We start from the raw sequence: 19,152 nt of genomic DNA, 5'->3' as shown, positions 1-19,152 counted from the left end.
GGTTGTACTGCATCGTTATTGTTGAAAACTGACTTCTGGTCCGGACTACAATTCAAATGTAAACAATAAAAATGCATTTTACACATTTGAACGCTAAGTTGACAAGCTAAATAGTGGGTGATTCAACATTCTTTGGGGAGTAGAATAAGAAGTTGCAATAGATTTATAAAATAAAAATAATGAAAAAATCATTAATAGTTAGCATTACTGGGGCTTTAAACTTTTGTTCAAACATTCCTGAATAGAACTTTCAACCAATCTCTCAACAAATCAAGAATAAAATGAGGGGGTCATCATGCAAACTTTGGTGTGAGAGAAACAAACTACCTAACATTTGCTGATATTTGAAATTCAAAATGGCCACCATTCTTGTTTAACTCAATGAAGAAAATTAAGATGATGAAAAGTTTCCCGACTCAAAGAGCTTTAAAATGAGACCCAACAAGTGGTACCAAACTTACTCAAAGACCTAACGAGTGGCACTAGATCAAAAAAGACTTGTTTAAATCTGACAGTCTGAACATTAAGATAGAATGCGCCACAGGGACAGATATTCACACTCTCAAATGTTTACAGTCTTTTGCGTGTCTACTGTCTACATAGGATCACTTTGAAACTCTTGGAATTCTGACCATCTTGTTTTTGTGATAAGTGAAAATTTAAATTTTGTCATTGAGTTAATACAAGGATGGCATGTGATTTCAAATGTTGATGAATGTTAGTCAATTTGTTTCTCTGGGGCCAAAATTTGCAACGTGACTCGTAATTTTATTTTTGATTTCAAAACAAAGTTTGAGTGATAACTTAAGATTTTGAGTGTTAAAGTATGTAATACTTTAGGGGCCGTGGATAATTAAAACATGCGCACGGTAAACGAAACTAAGTGCGTTAGTCCTCAGCCCCTCCCTCTCCCCTAAACAAAAGTTTGGAAGTGCAAATCAATCTCTGTTCAGCGCCAACTCAACAATGATGCAACCAATAGAACGAAATACAACTGTGTATCCAAAATGATTGTTACGTTATTTTAGTCGTGCACTGATTCACATGTATGTCAAAAGAATGCTGTGTAGCGCTGGTGCCGTACTGGCCTGGTACACGCCAAACAATATAGCGATATTTTGCGATGCATAAAAACGTGTAGCAAGATGTACAGTAATCGAATTACAGCCAAACCCCCTCCCACTAAACACAGAAGTTGCGTTTACCATGCGCTTGTTTTAATTATCCATGGCCTCTTATTTTCTCCAAAGTCAAGTGAAACTCTATCCTTTGATAAGACTGATGCAATTTGTAATATTTATCATGAATATTTGGATTTGTTAGGATCGTAAGTCAAGTGGTCGGAAACGACTAGGCAGTTCTAAACGAAGAGGCCCATTATCGACTGCTGAAATAGCGCCCTCATCAGGTAAGTACAAGCCTAGTTTAGAGACACTGATCATTTTTCGGTAGACAGTTTATTACAAGACACATACATTGTGCCTTTATCCATGATAAGTATTTGTATGGCCTTTAATAATCAAATTTTCAAAGTGAAATGTTACAAGGAACAATTGTATACATTAATAGTTCCTTGGGATTCAAGTCTCGCGCATGCTCACTTTACAACTTTTGCGTTTTAATCGTATGTAAATTCTGTGAATCGTACCCTTCCATTTAGGTTTCCCAGCGTTATCTGAGATTGATGGAATAGACCCTGATGAGGAACTGCGTGACCAATTACGAGAACCGCTGGAGGAATGTAGTCGTCAAAGACTGCGTGCCATTCGTATCAGCTTACGAAGACTCGGGGGTAATGTTGAGAATCGGATCACTGGTAAAGAGTTGTGGAGCGTATTCTCCGAACACAACATCAAAATATCGGGAAGAATATTCCAGATGATACTCAATAAGTATGAAGATCAATTTGGAGTTGATTATGAAAAATTATGGAAATTTATGGTAGAGGCTCAAAAACTAACAGGTATTGTACATTTGGAAATGAAATATTTGGCTCAGACTTTTTAAATATTTTTTAGCTCCTCTCTCAGTGACGCAGAGCTTATCAGATAGGCTGATAGTCCATCGTCATCTATCGTCCGTCGGTCTGTCTCTATGTCTGTCCATTGGTTGTTCCTCAACATTTTGCTTCTTGTTTGGAATGGCTGGTCTGATTGCTTTGACATTTGGCATGCACATTCCGTAGGGTGACCTTGCTTAGGTTTGTTCAAAGTGTAGTTAAATTTTCATATTGTTTTGAGACAAATTTTCTTTTTTTTTTGCTAAAAATCTTCTCTGAAACCGCTTGTCTAATTGCTGTGAAATTACTCCAGATAAAGTGACTTTCAATTCTGTTCACACCATTTTGTACTTCATTTCCAGGACGTGATAGCGTCCAGGCAACCAATAAACTGAACGAAAGCTTCAGCCGTTTCAGTGCGTCCTCATTGGAGGAATATGACGCCGAGGACATCAATATGCTGGTGAGATTACACCGAGCATTACAGAACAGTACGGAGTTTGATCTGGATGAAATGAGAGCTACGTGTCAGGACAGAGACAAAGGAAGAAGTGGTCAGATTGATAAAAAACAGGTTGGGAATACGCAGTCATACTTTCTGCGATTTGTAAAGTGCCTGTCATCTATGCATACATTTTAAAGAAAGACTAACGCTGCATATGAAAAAACATATAGTTTGCCCAAGGAAAATAGCTATAATGTATTTGTTCAAGAAAATAAGTTCATGTTTTTATCCATTTGGGAAAATAGCTATAATGTTTTTGATGAATGATCGCCAATGTATCCTTGGTGTGTAAAGGGAAATATGAGACATCATCTACAGCGGATATTATCACGTTTCTTTATTATAGATGAGGAAAATTTGTGATGAGCAACACTTGCCAGTGCATGGAGCATTGCTGAATGGTTTGTTGAACAGGTGTGATGATGAGAAAAATGGACAAATCAGGTGAGAGAGACAGTGAGAACCATGACAGACAGGCAGACAGACAGACAGACAGCTTGACATGCAAACAGTCAGATAGATACTTGGCATTAAAATAAGACAGATGTCCAGATAGGCAGTAGTAGTGAGAATGAAAGACAAGAGCTAATATATGAAAAGTAAGGGTAAAAACTTGATTCTGACCATACCGCAATACATACTGGCTTATTAGTAGTTCCAGATATTAAAGAATATTTAAAACTCATGGTATCTATTAGGTTGAATATCCCTTTGTTAATCTGATTATCTTGTATTTTACTATTCCTGAAAGGTCACGACCTTTGTCTACAATTCTGTCTGGCCAGGTTTCCATGGCAACTCAGAACTCTGCTTCATGTCTTCAACTCTTTTTATCACAAACTGCCTTTTGTATCGCAGACTTTCATTTTTCCAGTGCATTCTTGCATTTAAATGTTCTCATCTGCATAACAAAAGCAGCTCATTAATATGCATCTGTCACTCACAGAATGGCGTCAGTTATTTCAAACTTCACTTCAGCTCTCAACTTGTGCTTTTCTCAAATGCATGCATTTCAAATGCGATCATTCGGAGAAACCTGGCAGACAGGTTCCAGAGATGGGAAGAGCACTCTGACATGTCCAAGGACATCCAGAGTGACCCCTCCCGTCTCTCAAACCAGCTGGCCAGAGGTCATGACCTTTCTGGAAAGAGCAGCCAGCATCAGCATTGACCCCCAGACCGGTGAGCCGGACATCGTACACATGATGGTCAGACCTCTCAGTGGACGACGACCCAGGTCAAGCCGTCCCAGACCGATTGAACCATTGAAAGAATCTGCGGCTGAAATCCAAATTAGTGCAGGTGAGAATGGTGACTTCCTGAATGGTTTTGTCGGTATCTTGTTTATTTTTTTCACAGATTAGCTCAAAGAAAATGGATCTATGAAATGTTATGTCCGTTGTCTTCTTTTATTAATTCATTATACGTGAAGGTGACGTGAACTTTCCTCATAAACACCATTCATGCAATAAACTCTACTTACTGATGTATGCATCAGTTTTCCCTCCATCAATAACTTAGAAAATGTCAGAATGTACGACGATAAACATGTCATCTGCATGCATTTCCATTATTTTCTACACATCGTTTCTAATTCCGTGTTTTTTTTTTGTTCCTACGTTTTATAGGTAAAAAGTGTCTTTTCGTTTAAAAATGCAGGGTTTTTATCAGTTTAAAACGAACTTTTGTACAAACTTGTTAATGTTTTAACATTTAGAATGCATGATCCTTTGAAGCAGGAACATTTATGATTGATAATGAGCTGTTCTCATCAGACTTGTTCACTGAAATAATGCTTCTTAGTCATGATTCAGACATCAGATGAACTTCAGAAAGGGTTTGTTGCAAACATATACCGGTAGTCGTTCTGTGACCACAGACCAGCACTCCAAATACTCCGCTTTGACAGGGGTGTATGCATTGTCTGAGACTTGTCAAATGTAAGCGCCCTCTACATCAGAAGTTGGACAGTAGCCATGGTTTCATACTATTGGTCAGCCATATTTGACCTGGTGGACTAACCTCAATGATCAGTAATACACCTAAGACAAACACACTCCTTAGCAGATTTTGTTAGTCAATACATGTCCCTCTGTTTCCATGGTTACCATTTAAATTACAGGAAAGCCAGCGAGACCCATGTCTTCAAAAAGACCTCTCCAGAAAGGTAGAAAATCTGTCTCACTTCACCCACACTTCCCCAACTACAGCTCTCCTTTCTCACCTTTAAAGTGATCTGGAATTTTTCCCTTTCTATATCGATTGTTCCCATTTTTCTCTGATTTTCACAAATGCACTGTATTTTTCCCCTTAAGTAGGTAGATTAGAATTATTTTCACAAAATTTCCCAGGATTTGTTTATTTATCACCCAAGTTCTCGTCCCTTTGCACTTTACCATTTGATGTTTTCCCAGCCTAATATCCAACAATACTGATCTTATTGTTTAAAATCTTTGCTACCGTGAAAAGCTGGCATACATATTTAGTTGTTACTTGTAAAAGTGAAGATAGTAAAGTCATTGACAGTGTTAGCTGGTACTTCGGGGACATGAAGTGAATAATTTGCATATTAATGCTCATTATGTCTGCATAAATTAAGTCATAAATATTCATGACATGATGCATAGAATTACTGTGCACACTTATAATTTATTCATAAAATTTGAATATATATTGTTGTATTCATTTTACTTCCTTTTTTGCCAATATTCACCGATAAGTACTGTCATTGTTTGGAAATTCTTGCCAACCAAAACAGTAGTGCTCATAAGTGCAAAGTTTGCAAAGAGCTTAAGTTAACTGACTCATTGACGAATATTTGGTCAGAGTTAATTCATGTTCCAGTATTGGCCTACATTCAATATCATACCTGTTTTATTCATATTCCAGGGCCTGCACTAAAGAAATCCTCTCCTCCCCAAAAAGAATCAACAGGTATGTTTTATGTATCTGATATGTACCACAGGAGTTGGAGAATTTTGCTGTTTTACATGCTTTGGACATTTCAAAGTGTTTTTATAATTGCAAAAATTATTCAGTGATTTCAAGCTGAGATGAGACCAGCAGGCAGATAGGCAAACTTCCTTTTTCTCAGAAGGGATGCAAATCTTCTTTCTGTTTTAATAACTTAATAGATTAAGAATAGTTTTTATGTCAATTTGAAAAACAATGCAAGAGCTTTACCAACCAATAACATTATAAAGATATCATTTGCATATTATCAATCCAGGTGATAACACTCCAACATCCAATAGGAAGGCACGGTTTGATTTTTCACTTGGTAATGAGTCAGAGAAAAACGCATCCTCATCTAAAGCATTAGACTCACCTAGAGAGAAAGCAAACGAGACAAAAAAGGAAAAGAAGGGTCTTGAATTGACATTTGAGAAGAAAGTTCCGGAATCAGTACTGGAGAAGAAAGTTCCGGAGTCATCGAAAGGAAGAAAGACACCAGAATCTCCTCGCGAGAAAATACCTCATGATGGAAATCATAAATCAGTGGATTTTAACAAGGAAAAGGAAAAAGAGATGAAGAAGGAAGCCGGAAAAGAAAGGAAGGAACCTGATTCTCCAAGGGAATTGACAGTTCCGGAATCTCCTAGAGAGGCTACAACGACGGAGAAGAAGTTTGGATCAACAAAGAGTTTGAAATCAGAGAAAAAAATACCAGTTGCTGTGGCAATCCCAATTGCTGAAGTTGGAAATTAGTGAAAAGGTTAAAGGTGAGGCTGTGAAACCTGATCCGTCAGAAAATACTCCAAGAACGGAGGCAAAGGACACTGGGTCTACTGAGCCTGGTCCTACATCTCATAGAGAGGGTGCTCCACAGGAAGTCAAAACAGAGGGCGCTGTGCAATTTGCTGTTGCAGAGACCACCGCACAAACCGCTACTTCACGCGATGCTGTGAGCACTGCATCTCTGAAAAGCACAGCTACTGTGGAGAAATCAGAAACCCAACAAGACAGAGACGAGAAAAATCAACAAGACAAAGATGAGAATCAGAAGTCATCAAGCAGACAGTCTTCGGCCAAGACACCAACCCACTCCAAGAAAGATGGGGATACTTCCAAGACTGGTGCCAAAGCAGATACAAAGAAACCCAGTAGTGGAAAGGGAGTTAGGAGTCGGCCGCCAGTGAATAAATCAGTGCAGAACATCAAAGCAGCAGCTACTCCCAATGACAAGGGAAAAAGAATACTACTAAGGATGACAAAACTAAGAAAGGTAATTTTATACAACCCCTTTCTCAGTATGACCCTACAGTTTTAAAAGTATTGTTTACAAGTATGGAGATGTAGCGGACTACATTTTTATATAGTGAGCAGTTGTTGAGGTGGGAGGCAGGGGGAACCTAAGTGTTTCATACATCTGAAATGATATTTGCTAGAATAAACCTTGTGAATGATATTATTGTTCATTGCATGAGTGCACAGGCTACATTGCTTATTCCCTTGAAAGTTACTTCTCTGAAGATGAATCCAAATTTGACTTTGTTGCTGAATATTTAGAATTTAGATACTGGTGTTAAAATGTTTAAAAAACACTGAATTACATATATGTGGGAACCTTGATACTAAATACGTTTTATTTTTGTGAACATATTTTTGTTACAAAACAAAATGTAAAACTCAATGTTCTGAAGTAACCGGGAATAATGTATTTGCATTTAGGAAGCCGTTTGTTGAATCTTATGCTATGTCTTCTTTTTACTTTTAATTGACATCTTCTTGTCCATCTTTACCTTATCTTTACTATCATCTTTTTTTCCATTTCTATCCGTCGTCAGCTACAAGTGGAAGTCCTGCCCAGCAAAGAAAAATGAACTCCTTTTAAGGAGTCTTAGTCTTAAGGAAATATACAAGCCTCTTGACTTTCGTAAAGGTGGATTAACATGTGTCAAATGCAAAGTTTGCAATAATTGCAGTGTGAACTAACATGATAAATTCCCTTCACCCTTGACCCTATGCACTTTGACCTTTACAAACCAGCATTGGATTTAAATTTAAACGTTGGTGTATAATTTGTCAAGAGTGTGTTTGTGTTCCTTGCACTTTTAGCCTTTCTGTTTTACAATTAAAGTTGAATTATTATAGAACATGTAATTTAATACTAGTGGCGAATAGAGTAGTGTACAGTTTTTGTTTCTGTTGAAAACTATGAGTGTGCAAATGAATTTATTTTGAAATAGTAGTCTGATGAGTGATTTTCATTCATAAACTCTCAAAACAAATCCTGTTGTTCTCTGAGATGTTTCCCTGCAACTCATTTACCATCTGACTTTGGAACACTCCCATTGTTTTCAATGAGATGGTTGGACCTGATTACTGGGAAATGGGGGTGAAAGGGTCAAATCTTGCACGACATGAATGAGATAAGTTTCTCTTCCTGCCAAACTACAAACCTAGTAAATTCAGATGGTGCCTTCGTGTCCAGATGGTTAATTCCGTTTGTATGTTGACCAAATTGACTTAGTATTTGCTTTCCATTCATGCTGATTTTTGGCCCCTGAAGAGTGACCAGTTGTTTTTAGCTACTATAGACTATAGTCTATAGAAGCTATTGGGATGGGTATCCGTCCGGCGTCCGTCGTCAGTCTGTATGTATGTATGTATGTATGTATGTATGTATGTATGTATGTCCGTTTGTGAGGCGTCCGTCCACTCAAATATCTTGAGAACCGCAGTACTTACTGATTTGATATTTGTTGTGTAGATGAAAAATATGATTTTGAGAAACCATTTTTTTTAATTTTTTGATATTGTTGAAAATAGGCAAATTAATGCCAAAAAAGGTGTTTTTGGTAAAAAATCTTCTTCATAACTGCTGGTCAGACAGCTTTGTTATTTGGTATACAGGTCCCTAGGGATAACCCAACTTAGATTTGTTCAAATTGTGATCAGATATGCAATGTGTATTTTTTAGGAATTTTTTTGTCATTTTTGGTCAAAATTTGACTTACATTGTATGTAATTCTTGTACTGTATAAACCCTATCAATTCACCCAGAAAAAAATAATTAATATGATTTTAAATAATTGAATTAATTAGGAAATCATCAAAGCCAAAATAGATTTAGTGTGGAATTATCAGAAAGTTCAACTTTTTTTGACAGTTCATAGTGAAATGCTTAACATCTTGGAGGATTAAAACATGTAAAGGCAACTTTCCTGAATCCCAACTTTGATATATTCTGAACCACCATTTATGTTATCTAAAAGAAATTGCTCATAATAGTTTGTCATGATAGGGTGGTCAAATAAATAGAGATAGAGAAAGTTCTAATTTCCATTTATGGTTGACTTGGTAAGGATAGAATAAGATTACTTTTTGAGGAAAAAAATAGAGTGGTCAATTAAAAGAGTGGTCAAAGTGATAGGGTTTTTATGGTAAAGCTGAGCTGTAAGATTCCTCGTGCTATTTATAGCAATTATGCAATCTGTGTAAACAGTGCAATGAAAGTGTAACATGATTCCTTACAATGCTTTTGATGACCTTGAACTTCTTAAGTTACAAACATTTGTCTCTTCAGTCAACTTATTCAACAGAACTTACTTACAATGTTAATTTGAAAGTTAAAATATGCTTGGTTAATAGGATGAAAATACTGATATTAAAAGATAACCTGCTCAAGATTCTTTATAACCTGACAGATACGCTGTTTTTTATGACGTAAATCTTGATTTAAGCAAGTCTTGTTTACTTTAATTAGAATGTAATTAACTCTCGTTTATTTGCTATTATAGACTAATATAGTCTCATGAAATATGCAAATCTGTATTTTTACGGAATTTTTTTCCCTTTTTGGTCAGGCCATCCTGAAATGAGCTATCAAAGATATCCATCTTCTTCATCAATACATGTGTCACAAAAGGTTATTCTCTACATAACACAGCAGAGCTCTGTCAACTGTTGAGTCGCTTGTTTTTTCAAAACCGCTGGTCAGACAGCTTTAATATTTGGTTTACATGTCCCTAGGATGACCTTAGTGAGATCATTTCATACAGTCAGGAAATACTTAATTTTGTATCCATGTCTATAGTAGCTTCAGGGACTTTGGCCCTATGTTTATAAGATCTTATGCTCACAATTATAGTTTGAAAATGACCAATACCTGTGTAGCATAACGGTAGTTAGAAACTATGGTATTTTGTTTAGTGCTTAGGACTGACAATATTGCGTATCAGGATGCGGACTATATTCTAGTTTTCTTGCCATTGATCTTTCACAATTTTGAGACGAGATACCGGTACATCTCTGTTATCGGTGATTAAACTAAATGTTTTCCCCAAAAAACTTGTCAAAATGTTGAACACAAATGTGCACCGGATGGAATACTAGATTATTCTGCTTTTATGCCACATACCACAGTATCAACAAGACCTTTAGGAAGTGACAGATAAATTATCTGCTCCCCCATAATTTTAATATCATAATAGCATGCATTTGATTGAGGATACAATTAATGTCAAGCTAGATCAAAGAGTACCTTTATTATATTTTTGCATACAAACAATGCCTAACCACATATACCCCTTAAAGTGAGTACAATATTGCAATTAGGGACATTTCAATGTATTGTAGATGTGCTACTAACAACAATAAGCCATTTAGTACGCTAACAAGCAGTTACTAACACTGACTTTTAAGAAGCTACAGTTTAAATTGCAGGAATAGAATTGGAAGAGCATTTTCTTTTTGCTACTTTTTCTCTGAACTTATTAGTGGAAGGAAACAGTCTAAGTGTGTATGTTTTTTGTTTTCAGGTTCCGCAGGTAAAATTCCCAAGAATTCATCTAACGCAAGTCTTGCATCTTATGAATCTCATCACTCCAAAGGTAATGGTCAATGGTTGTAAATGCCATTTTGTTCTGCTGCATCTGTTTGAGAAAAGTCTATTGACAGTCACATTTCCTTTATTATATATTCGCCCAGTTAAGCAATGTATCAGGGTTCCTTGCTTTGATCAACTTTGTGAGTGATGCGTGATAGCGGCTGTTTGTGTGTGAGTGCTTCTTGAACTCTACAGTGTGTGTATAGGGGTTGCAGTCAGAAAAAATGTAACAACTATAGCTTGGTTACTGAACTAATCTTTTTAAGGGTGGGGATTTAGTTTTAATGCTAACATGTGTACTGTTACAGAGAGGCAGACAGACAATCAAATATACCTGTAAACACCCTCAGACAGACACTCAACAACATAAGTTATTAAAATTATGATTATCTGAACCAGAGACAACTCTGTCCCTAACTTTTCCGACCTTTCTATCTGTACAGGTAAAACAGTCAGTGTTGGCAGTGCTGCTGAGACTGTATCAACCAACTCAACCAATCTGACAGTGGAAAGCAATGTGACATCTAACAGCACCAACAGTACAAACAGTGATAACAGTCACACACATGCTTCAAGCCAAGAGTCAACAAGTGATATTAAAGGTAAGAACCACCATTTTACAATCTCAGTAAGCACAGTGACAGATGTGAGATACAAAAAATGTTCTATAGACTTCTATAGAATTCTATGAATCTTGGATTTTCTGTAGAATTCTGTAGAAAATGTTGCCAAAACTCTATAAACTTCTATAGAACTTCTGTAGACATCTATAGGATATCTATAAGCTATAGAACCCTATACAATTCTGTAGCGTCTCTTTCATAAGGTTTGCAGCGAGGATACAAAGCCAAGTGTTGATCTGAAGTCCAATTTCTTTGTTACATTTACCTAATATCAGAATTCATAAGACAGACAATTGACAAGCAAATATACAACAACATTGACAGCTCAAAACAAGACAGTTGAAAAACAATTACACAGCAAGATGGACAAAGCAAGATGGACAAAGTTTAAAAGAAGACGATAGAGTGAAAATTAACAAAAAGATTTTTGATTTCTTGTCAGAAACACAAGAGTGATGTCAGATTGTTTAGAAAAGAGTGAACACATCCTGCCCAAAATGAGAGAGCGTTGGTTCAAACTGAAAGCTGTTATTAAGTGCATTAGTTTACAATTTAAAGTGAAGTTTCAGCGTTTAATTTGAATTATTGTCGTCACAGATACTGCCAGTGTTCTGAAAACCATGTCCTCAACAAGCCTTGCTTCCATGGCAACCAGCCAGGGCGAAACCATTAATTCAACCAATGAACTGCAAGATCTGAACTCCTCTCAAGATACTGGTAAGTTATAATTGGATGGACTTGTAGCCAATCACAGAGCATCTTTATGGAAAGTGGGGGCAAAAGGAAAATGTGAAGCATCAGATGAATGGATTGGATTGTCAGTGTGTGATAGCCTCATAAAAATTGATCAGTGTCTGGAATAATATTCTGAATAACAATTTGAAATGTAGTTATTTTCTGTGTACTTTTAAAGGGTAGGTGACATATGGGATTTTGTTTGTTCATGTCTGATAATTTGATAATTATGTTTTCAGTCTGTGGGAAAATTTCAAAATTATTTTGTTTTCAAGCAAGCCACATTTCTCATTAAAATTCCTTTGGCTGTAATGTTTTACATGCAGACCATAATGTACACATGTTGCAGAACAAAAATAGTAAAAATATTATCAATAGTTGTAGCTTTTTATGCACCTCAAAAGTGAAAGACTTAAACTTTGCTCAAAGTTTCCTAAATTAAACTTTCAGCCATACTCTTACCAACTCATGACAAGAATAAAATCTGGGGTCACTGTGCAAACTTGGCTATGAGAGAAACAAATTACCTGACATTTACCGATATTTGAAATTCAAAACGTCTACCACCTCTTTGTTAACTCTATTAGGAAAAATAACATTTTGATTTTCGAAAAAATAAGATAGTGAAAATATTTCTTATAACATGAGCTTTAAAATGAACCCCACAAGTGGTAGATCAGAAAAGAATTGTAAAAGTTTGGGAGTCCGAATATCTGTCCATGAGGCACATTGTACTTAAAAGAATAGACAATGGTCAATAATGGAACTTTCATTTTCAGCGTCTGAACTCATGAAACCGTTGCTGCCACCTGAACCACAAGAAAAGACAGTGCCCCCAACGCCGCCACCACCACCGCCAGAAATCAAAGTCACTCGCAAGGACAGTACATCGTCGTTCAAGAACAGCGCCAGCAATGTAAAAAATTCCGGAGGATTCTTGAGCTCGGTGAAGAGTTTATTCAAAGGCAACAAGAACAAGGAGAACAACCAGGAGATGATTCCGATTGTTACTGTCAATTCACCTGAACCAAGTTCTGAATCAGATCCAGGTATGTATACACATAAATGAGGATTTGTGTTTTTTCTTTGAATATACCTGAATCAAGTTCTGAATCAGACCCAGTATGTATGTGAGTGAAAGGATTCGTGTTTTTTCTTTGAATATACCTGAATCAAGTTCTGAATCAGATCCAGGTATCTATCTGTGTGAAAAAGGATTTTTATTTTGTTCAGGTATATGCCTGAACCAAGTTCTGAATCAGATCTGGGTATGTATGGATGTTCATATTGATTCTTGTTGTGAGTTAAAATACACCTGAATATAGTTCTGAATTATACCCTGGTACAATATGACCCAAACTATGGTGGCGCCCTAACAAACACTTACATCACTGCCACATTTCACGTAATACCATCACAAAGTCACATCAGTATTTCTTCCTAAAGTCATATATGTTGTGCCCAGGTATAAGTTCATGAAATGACATGAAAATTTTTTAGGTTTCTTAGATTATGTAGAAAGCTAGAGTAAGCAACTAGAATAACACAGTACTTGTCGTATTAGTAATAAAGTAAATAATACAGTAGTATAAGAAAATCTGAAACGATAATTTGCTTTTTTCTTATTTTTCATTTTTGCTGTTGCTAGGGAAACAACAAGGTAGAGTCGTATGACATTTGAATTTTTTGGAGTGTTTGTAAACTTCAATCAGTGTCCTGCATGTTAACTAGTTATTCTGACTTTCTAGCTTAGAGAATATTTCCAATAAAGTGAACGGTCCCTTTGGTTCATGTTTGAAGCAACCAACACCCACAACCAACACCCCTGTAGGTAACTGCACAATCTAAAGTTCCTATTCTTCCCTGTGACTAAATAGATGAACCCATTTAGTGTGTAGGGGTGGACAGCTGAATTACAAGATAGTTGAGTGTGCTATGCTGAAATGGAAAGATTTTTGCCAGCTGAACATTTTTGGAAAGATACTTTGCCATTTTTTTTTTCTGTTAATAATATTTTTTTGTGTGGTTTGGTATGTCTTCTGCAAAGCGGGCATGTGTTGAAAAATCTGTGGGAAATAGCTTATATAGGTCATGAATTTTTGGAAGCAGATGATGGTTATTTTGATGAAATACATCTTTAGAATACCTGCCTCATGGAGATAATGCGTATATTTTGACCTATGGACTGGTGTTTGCTGTCACTTTCAGTGTCTTTATGTACAGAATTCCTTTTTTAGAATCATGAAGTTTTGAAAGGGCAAAGTTTGATGAAAAATAAATCCCTAAATTACATCCTGATATTTTATAAGTGAGGGGGTTGTCAGAACTGCGCCTGAGTGGCTTTCTTGTTTACAAACAATGTATTTCATACGCGATGTCTAGATGTCAATGCAGCTGTAACGTTTAATTTTATGATGAACATGTTTTAACTATCTATCATCAGTCACCAACGTATTGGTGGAATTGGACCCGTGCAACCTTTGAGTGCAGTTCCAACAACCCATTCCCTTTAAAGGTATACAGTCACCTGTAATCTAAATATGCCCATATATGGTTAAAGGGGCGTTCCTTTGTATTCAAAATGTCCATGTGAGGGCGCTGTTTTTAAAAAGTGGCCACCCGCTTAAAATCTGTGATTGGTTAGATTTTCTCTTTCCATGGTTACTGTGGCAAAATTGGAACAGGTGGTAGTATACCTCTAACCCTTTGAGCGACAAAGTCAATATTTGTTGCCCATAAAAAATATGCCCCAGTCAATTTTTTTTCAGATTTTTGCCAAAATATTAATAAAACACTGCAGCTGATGAAACTTGATGTCCATTAGGTCCAAAATTATCGAAAATATTAAAGAAAAATTCATAAAATTGGTAAAATATTGCACTAAAATTTTGGTGGGAAAAATTGCCGCACTCAAAGGGTTGATGGGAGGCAATAAGAATGTAACATATCATTAAAAGTTTTACTTGTAATATTTTATATCTTGCATGTCAACTTGTAGGGAAACAAAAAGGTAGATTTGGATGGCCAATATGTATGTCTTGTTATACACACTTAGTAGACTGTGCATGCCAGTGGACCACTCAGCATACTTCTTATGTAAAACTTCTCTAACTCCGGTTCTTTATTTGGATACTAACAACAACGGAAACAGACCTAATAACTTCCACATAACGTTTGTAAAATACATTTTCAGAACTGCATGAACATATAGTAAAACTAATTCCAAAATAGTAGATCTAGTTTTTTTCCTTTTCTTTCTATTAATTCTATAAATACTTTCCTAATCCGATGTAATTTTAAAGTTCACATTCCATATCTCTGTTTGTGATTTCCCTATAATCTACTCAAAGACCTTTGAGCTGCATCCCATAGTGAATGTGGACACAAAACTCTATTAATTTTCTCTCATATTAGTTCAATTCTATCCTGTAAATGCATTAAAATATCATTCATTGTATGAGTAGAAAGCAAATTTCACTTCGTTGTAAATTTTGGCCATTTTCAAGTCTTTGTTGTGCGATAATGAAACAAATACTAAAATACCCAAGTAGAGAACATTTAGTTCTGTGTGTTCCAATGGATGGCAACGTGCCACTGTCTCTCTGAGGGTTTGAATATGTACATCCACTATATCCTCTATTTTTTCGTATGTTTAAATGAGAGGGTCATATTTGAGTAGGGTGCACTTTAAATCCCCAGTAATGCTAACTTTCGATGATTTTTTTCATTATTTTTATTTTATAAATCATTTGCAACTTCTTATTCTACTCCCTAAAGAATGTTGAAACACCCACTATTTCGCTTGTTAACTTAGCGTCTATATGTGTACAATGCCCTGTTTTGTTTACATTTGGATTCTAGTCCGGACCAGAAGTCAGTTTTCAACAATAACAATGCAGTGTACAACCATAGGGGCTGAGTTGACAAGCTGGATACTGTGTATATCAACATTCTTTGGGGAGAAGAACAAGGAATTATGGTTCACATTCAAAATAAAAATGGTGAAATTAACATCAAAAGTTAGCATTACTGGGGCTTTAATTAGGAATTTTTTCATTCAAACTTGCATGTGCGGTCCCAGTCTGTGGTTAGTAACACTTGAAAAAAAGCCAAACACATTAATTTGAAAGTGAATTATGAACAATATTGCAAAAATAATGCAACTGATAACTGATTAATCAAATGATTAAACCTGACAAAGAAAAGTCATTGTGTTTGGAGGCCCTGGTTCTGCTCTATTATAATTATCATATGCAAATTGGCCTTACTACACTCCATGGAAACTCTTATGTGCAGGTATATGTGCAGAATCATAACACTCAATCACAGTTGATATTGTGTTCAAAACACCCTACTTAAATAGTGGGGGGGGGGGGGGGGGGGGCAGTTCAACTCATAACCTAAGATAGAGAAGGAGGGTTTTGAGGCCAAAGATAGTGAATTTGTGTGCAATGCATGTATTTTAAATATACTTTCTCTAAGTATATGTGGCGTTTTATTTTCTCTACCTTGTAGTGAAATTGTAGTCTGAAAATTACCAAATACAGTAGTCAGTATTTAGAAGTGGTACTCTAAATCATATATATTCCTATGAACATCAAAAGCTATGCTGCCTCATATCTCATTTCATTCTACAACTGGTGTTTTCAAATTTCTTTCATGCCTGCAAAACAGCATTGGATACAGTAACAACTTGCAATCACACCAATGCTGTTTTTCAACCCCTTTTTACATCTCCACAGAATTTCAGCTTTCCCTGTGCTTCAACACTCACATTGCACACATGTTCACATCTCACTGTCATAACTTATTATTCACATAGTATCTGACCTACTGAGTATTTGAAAAATGTCTTACAGACCGATAGAATGCAAGAGTGTCCTATAGTGTCACTAAGGAATTCAGAAGATGTATGAATGCCGTTATGAATAGCAAATTAAAAAACGCTGACTTGCCACAAATGAGATGCTTCTTCCCAGCAATACCCAATAACACATCAGCGCTTTATTTTATTTGTTCACAAAACAACGCCCTCTATTGTTCCAATTTAAAAGCATGTGCTGTGTATGAAAAGATGTCCATGTCATTTGTCCTCATTATATGTTAAGACTTCAATGTTGTCACTCTATGAACAGAATTCCAGTGAGATAGACCTGTCAATGGTAACACTGTGTCTCTATTCTATATCTGTCTGTGTTCCTGCTTATATGTCTGTCACTCTTTCTCTCTCTCTGTTTCTCTCTCACTACATCTCTACTGACTGCATCAATCTCTTAATCTTCATCTCAACTCTTGATCTGTCCATCAAAATGTCACATGCATATCTCTAGTGGTGGAAACAGGTAATAAACAAACATACACAGAGATAACTCCCCTTTTTTATCCAACTAGCAGTCTCTATAACACAGTGCGTGATATCATGGTGTCTCCATGACAACAGTGCATGAAAAAGTAGTGTCCATGGCAACATGGTTTGCATGGCAAAGCCATACGAATCTGTCTGGTTATATTTTTCTTTGAATGGTTTTTGCACTGTGTCCCTGTATTCTCCACATTGAATCATACAAGCACACTGTAGATGGACATGGAAACACAGAAATTAGTCTTCGCACATTTTGTTTGCACACTTTCACCCACATATGAGGCATAGTTCATTTAACTTCACAAAAGTGTCAATGAATATTACAGTGCATAAATTTACGAATCAGAGTCCTCACCAAACTGTTATGTTGACAAAACTGTCTTTATTGAGTTAAATGTATTCAGTCCCTTAAATTATGTAGCAGATTGGACTCTGTAGTCTGAATGCTGACCTCTTTTAAAAGCGAAGCAACCAATTATTTTGCAGCTTACAACATGTTTCCTGACATTGCATGTTGACTGACCAATCAGATTGCATCTTACTACCACATATCACCAAATTTTCAGCCAATGAAAGCACAGTCTTACATAAATCAAAGTATTGCCATGGTATACCCTAATCAGAAAGGGATCATCATTTCATCATGTAACCTGCCATTTCTTTCATTTCCATTCATTGTCATCCCTCAGTGGAGGAAACAGGTAACACTCTCTCATAAACTCATTTGACAATACATTTTCTAGTTTGCATGATATAATCAATTTATAGACTGTGTATCTGTAGCTTTCCAACTTTGCTCTTTCTCTCTTCATCCCATATTGAAGCCTTCAAAGATAGTGATCAAGTAGATGTCCTCTTCGAACTTACCCCCAAAAATGAAGTTTTGCTCCTGTTAGATAAAACAGAAGTGATAAATTTCACCTTGATAAATTTCACCTTGTTGGTCACTGCATTCACGCCTGAAAGTCTTGAAAAATATGTAATGAATAAAGTTTGCCTTTTTCTTGTTTTTTTCAGTACTTCCACCACCAGGTGGCGCTGTCCATGAAGTTACCATCAGGGGCCGGTCAATGAAGTATTTCATGCCAGATATGTATTATCATAAGACAATCAACTCATATCCACCGAAAGAAAAACTTGAACTTGACTGGATGTAAGTATTACTGTAATTTTTTAAATTTATGTATTTATTTAATTTAATTATTTATTATTTTGTTTTGTTTGGCACAGAAGATATGAGGTGTTATTGATTCACGTAGACTTGGTTCAAGTCTGTGATTTGTGAATGTTTGAGTGGAGTGAACGCAATGATTGTATTTTGCTTTCATGTGAAACGCGCGCGTGAGTGGATGCGATGAGTAGGGTGAACGCGATGAGTGGAGTGAACGCTATGCAGCGGAGTTTCACCCGGAATCACAGACTTGGCTTTCTTGCACGATCTGCGTTGCTATAAATTATTTATGAGATGACGTTTTCTATACTCATATATTATTCATAAGATGACATCACTAAATTTTACACATTGGGAGGAGTTACCAATTGACCCAAACGAGACGTGCATAAAACTCACATGGCGTTGTTGACAAAATGTCGAGTGCGATCACTCCCACAAAAGTCAGCACGACCTCTGTTGTATCACCGAAAAACGCGTGTAAAATATCTGTGTTGTTTGTGGGGCCCATGTTGCAAAATGCGAAAATCGTCGCCGGTTATTCAAGGATGGAAAAAGACACCGTCCTTACAGTTGTAGCCTGTTCTCTTACGTGCCCAAAGCGATGGAAATCAAAACAATGTGGGGCGACTTCGTATGTCAGTGATTTTCCGCTGCCGGTTGGTGCGCAGACGAACACATCTTTTCCCTCAATGTAACTCTCAACAAGCTTTCTTTGGTAATCTCGCATGATTAGCGATGGTCGACCGATCAGTAGTAAAACGCGGTTGATGTACGAACTTGATGCCATTATTCGCCCAGATATAAAACGTACTCGATGTCTAGCTTTGCACGGAGATGACAACAAACTTTTTAATGCATGCAGAGGTTTATTAGCAATGCGTTCTTCTTATTGGCCAGAATAACGGCGGGGGCTGTCGATCATT

General features: G+C 36.5%; 2 protein-coding genes across 3 annotated transcripts in view; both read left to right on the top strand.

The window, feature by feature from the left end:
• LOC139127965 (uncharacterized) overlaps positions 1-6,668 on the top strand; it is a 33,163-nt gene extending 26,495 nt beyond the window's left edge. For both annotated transcript variants that reach the window (XM_070693814.1, XM_070693815.1), the window contains 8 exons: positions 1,324-1,408; positions 1,661-1,963; positions 2,362-2,573; positions 2,851-2,948; positions 3,625-3,806; positions 4,627-4,671; positions 5,394-5,438; positions 5,734-6,668. In XM_070693814.1, the coding sequence (XP_070549915.1) occupies positions 1,324-1,408; positions 1,661-1,963; positions 2,362-2,573; positions 2,851-2,948; positions 3,625-3,806; positions 4,627-4,671; positions 5,394-5,438; positions 5,734-6,212 (1,449 nt within the window). In that variant the 3' untranslated portion in view covers positions 6,213-6,668. The remainder of the gene's footprint in view (positions 1-1,323; positions 1,409-1,660; positions 1,964-2,361; positions 2,574-2,850; positions 2,949-3,624; positions 3,807-4,626; positions 4,672-5,393; positions 5,439-5,733) is intronic.
• A 3,348-nt stretch (positions 6,669-10,016) lies between these two features.
• LOC139127914 (echinoderm microtubule-associated protein-like 2) overlaps positions 10,017-19,152 on the top strand; it is a 175,605-nt gene continuing 166,469 nt past the window's right edge. The window contains exons 1-6 of the mRNA XM_070693769.1: positions 10,017-10,042; positions 10,227-10,339; positions 10,779-10,937; positions 11,556-11,675; positions 12,473-12,742; positions 18,073-18,208. Of these exons, the coding sequence (XP_070549870.1) occupies positions 10,017-10,042; positions 10,227-10,339; positions 10,779-10,937; positions 11,556-11,675; positions 12,473-12,742; positions 18,073-18,208 (824 nt within the window). The remainder of the gene's footprint in view (positions 10,043-10,226; positions 10,340-10,778; positions 10,938-11,555; positions 11,676-12,472; positions 12,743-18,072; positions 18,209-19,152) is intronic.

The sequence above is a fragment of the Ptychodera flava genome, unplaced genomic scaffold, assembly GCF_041260155.1.
Source record: "Ptychodera flava strain L36383 unplaced genomic scaffold, AS_Pfla_20210202 Scaffold_39__1_contigs__length_1403739_pilon, whole genome shotgun sequence".
NCBI classification, from domain to species: Eukaryota; Metazoa; Hemichordata; class Enteropneusta; family Ptychoderidae; genus Ptychodera; species Ptychodera flava.
The sequence above is the reverse complement of the archived record's forward strand: the minus strand, read 5'-3'. Positions and strand labels throughout refer to the sequence as shown.